At 54.3% G+C, this 3,130-nt stretch overlaps 1 protein-coding gene across 1 annotated transcript in view; it reads right to left on the bottom strand.

Annotated features, from left to right (window-relative positions):
* Nucleotides 1-2,117: 2,117 nt before the first annotated feature.
* The window catches only part of MIER2 (MIER family member 2), a 10,659-nt gene continuing 9,646 nt past the window's right edge, over nucleotides 2,118-3,130 (bottom strand). The window contains exon 12 of the mRNA XM_029083722.1: nucleotides 2,118-2,593. Within this exon, the coding sequence (XP_028939555.1) occupies nucleotides 2,118-2,593 (476 nt within the window). The remainder of the gene's footprint in view (nucleotides 2,594-3,130) is intronic.

The raw sequence follows: 3,130 nt of genomic DNA, 5'->3' as shown, positions 1-3,130 counted from the left end.
GACCCCATGCGAATCTGTAAACACTGAAAAACATAAATAAGAGACATTTTTGCCTCCTCCAGCCTCCCCTCTCCTTTCATTAGGGGTTGAAACAAACCAAAGAAAAAATGGTTTCAGGAAAACTAAGAATGTTCCTGGCTGATGGAGAGAGGAGATGCCAAGGCCTGGCCCTCCCTGGGAGGGCTGCCCGTGCTCTCACCCTGCCTCCTCTTCTCCTGTCAGCCAAGGAGCTTCCTCTCTCCCCCAGAAAAGGGGAATCGCAGCCTGGGCAGTTCCACTATGGAGCGGGCACTCGTATTTGCCTTCTGTTTCCAGCAACTGGGAGCAGCCAGAGGGGAGATCTCTGGTTACCACATCTGGTTGACAAAGTGATGCCTGGTCAAGGCAGCTGTGTGTGCCTGGAGCTCAGCACCTCTCAGCAGAGCTGGCTGGGGACCGAAGCAAACCCCTGGTACTGCACACAAAACAGGTCTGGGGCTTGGAAGATGAGAGACAGGATCTGATCCTGTCATCCTGGGAAGCTGCCTGATGCCGTCTCCGTGCTCCCACTGCAGAGCTGAGCACAACTTCACAGGGCTGGGTGAAAGGAGGATCCAGGCTCATGGTTTTGGTCATCTTCCAAATCCACTGGCAGCAGAACCCACTGCAGGATCACAGCCCAAGAGCCTTGACCAAAACAAGCCAAAAACCTCAACTCAAACCCCTTCCCAAGCTCAGAAAGTGTCTGGAGGAAGGAACATCTGCATCAGAGCCTGGCCCAGCAGACAGCATTCCCTGAGGGAAAAAAGGGGAATGAGAACGTGTGGATTTAAGCCAGTGGGAAACCCCAGACCCGAAACACACCCGGGAAGGGAAGCAGCTCCAGATTCCAGCACACACACAAACATGCCACTGTGGCTCTCTGCACAGCAGCTGGCCACCTCGCTGCCGTGTGGGGCCACCCTTGTCACCTCCTCGAAACATCGCTAATGGCAGTGATGACACACTCCTGTCAGAAAACAGAGAGCTTGTCCTGTGGTGCAGACAGGGACAGGGATGCCCAGGGACTGGGGCGCTCTCCTGCCTGGGACTCTGTGCTAGCACTGCTGACTTGGTGCCCTGGGAGCTGAGCAACCTCGTCCTCCTCCTCCTCCCACAGCTGAGAAACTGAGTAAGCTGGGAAGTTGCAGATGTTTTCATCTGCATTTTACCCTCTGGTACTGCAGCAGTCAGCAAGGATCCAGTCATTCACCACCAGTAAGGGAAATGGCAGCAGCTCTGCACCACTCTGAAGGCCAATGTCACTTTGTGGGTCTAGAAACTCCCTTTACTCCCAGTTACGAGTTCTCCACAGCTGAGCACTACAAGGGAAGGTGGGGACGTGAGTGCACACAGTGCTACTGCACCCCACAGTGTCCCCTTCCAACACCTGATGCTTCTGCCCCAGGGCTGGACCAGGCCACGTCCCACCTGCAGCTGGTGGCAAAGCGAGCAGCCAGGCACAGCTGGGAAATCCAAGAAGAGCAGCGTGTGTGCCTGTCACAGCTCAGGAGCACAGGACAGCTGTGGGGAGGGGAACGGGGAGAAGGATTTCTATTGCAACACACGACCTGTGGGTGAAGGGCCGAGACTCCTCATCTTCCTTTGGCATCACCACGCCTGTCTCTGCAGGCAAACCGCCCGCAGCCCGCCTGGGCTGTGCTCCCTGCAGACTTCCTAAACTCCCAGACCTCCAGACTGCATCCTCCATCCCAGTCCCCAGAGTGAGACATCCCCGTTCTCAAAGCATCTCTGCACTGAGACTGTCCCCCTGGGACCAAGGGACATTTCCCCCGTCCCAAGGGCAGGGACTCTCTGAAAAGCCCGGAATTACCTGGGGTGACATATGGTCAATGAAACAGGGGGTGAGGGACCTCCCCCCTCACTAAAGCCAGCCACTGCCTTCATGTGACTGTGGCAGAACACACTGGAGCAGAAGGGTGTTTGGTTTCACTGTAGCCTTGGATCAAGGAGGATGGAAAGACAGATTCTGACCAACAGCTCCAAACTGTCCCTATGGAACAGTGGAAGTTCCAGGGTTTTACTCAGTCAGGTCAAAGTCCTTGCTGGGTCTGTGACAAGTTTGTGACTGGAGACTCTCACTGTGACAAAGGCTCTGACCGAGCCACAGGTGCTGGGCAAGCCTGATGAGCAGTCAGAAAACTATTCACATCTCCAATGCCAATGAGGCCAAAATCTGTGACCGATAAGGACACTTGCGCAGGGGCCACCACTGCCTCTGGGTCTCTGTCCAAATCCACAGGGCCAGCAATTAAAGGCAAACCTTCATTAATGTCTGCAGGGAGAGTGAAGTCCATGGTTATCGTCTCACCAGAGCTCTGCAATGTCTCCTGCTTCTCTGCTAGTCCTGGTCCTGCTGGAGGCAAAGCATAGAGCCCCGTTTCTGAGGGGCTGACAGTATGTTGTGTGCAGGAAGCCGAGATGGCACCTGAGGACGTCTCCTCCGTGGGGTCGAAGGAACAGTTGGTCTCTGAAGGTGTGCTGCACTCGTAGCCCTGCCCCGATTCACTCATGCTGCCCAGGCTGCAGGCTGTGCTCTCCACGCTCAGGGGCTCTGCACATCGCAAAGGAGGGAAATGTGGGAGATGGACAGGGAGGAAGAAAGGGTGGGGGACAGCAAGTGAAAGAAAGCTAGAGTGAGTCCATAACATACCAAAAAATCAGAATCCAGTTCAATCCCACCTCATCACAACAGTATTTGTTTGATGGCACAAATGTTTCTTTATTATAGCAACCACGATCCCTGCCAGCATGTACCAAAGAAAGGCAAGATGCAGACAGCAGATGGGAAACCATCAGTGTTTCTATGGAAATTAAAGGAAATCTCAGAGACACTCCAAGACAAGCCAAATCCTAAGCCCTATCCTATCTCCTCATGCCAACAGCCCCTGGGAGGTGCCTACACAAAGCCCTCATCTGCAGCAGGATGGTGAGGGAATGAACATTTTGAGTCTCCTCACAGACAGCTCTCTCAGAGCAGTTTGCACGTACAGCCTGACTTCTGGTGCCTCACATCAGCCTCTGGAGAATCACAGAATCGTAGGGGTTGGAAGGGACCTCAGGAGATCATCCAGTCCAACCCCCCTGCCAA

This window comes from Antrostomus carolinensis, unplaced genomic scaffold (assembly GCF_000700745.2).
Source record: "Antrostomus carolinensis isolate BGI_N321 unplaced genomic scaffold, ASM70074v2 scaffold35692, whole genome shotgun sequence".
Lineage (NCBI taxonomy): Eukaryota > Metazoa > Chordata > Aves > Caprimulgiformes > Caprimulgidae > Antrostomus > Antrostomus carolinensis.
This window is presented reverse-complemented; position numbering and strand designations above follow the sequence as displayed.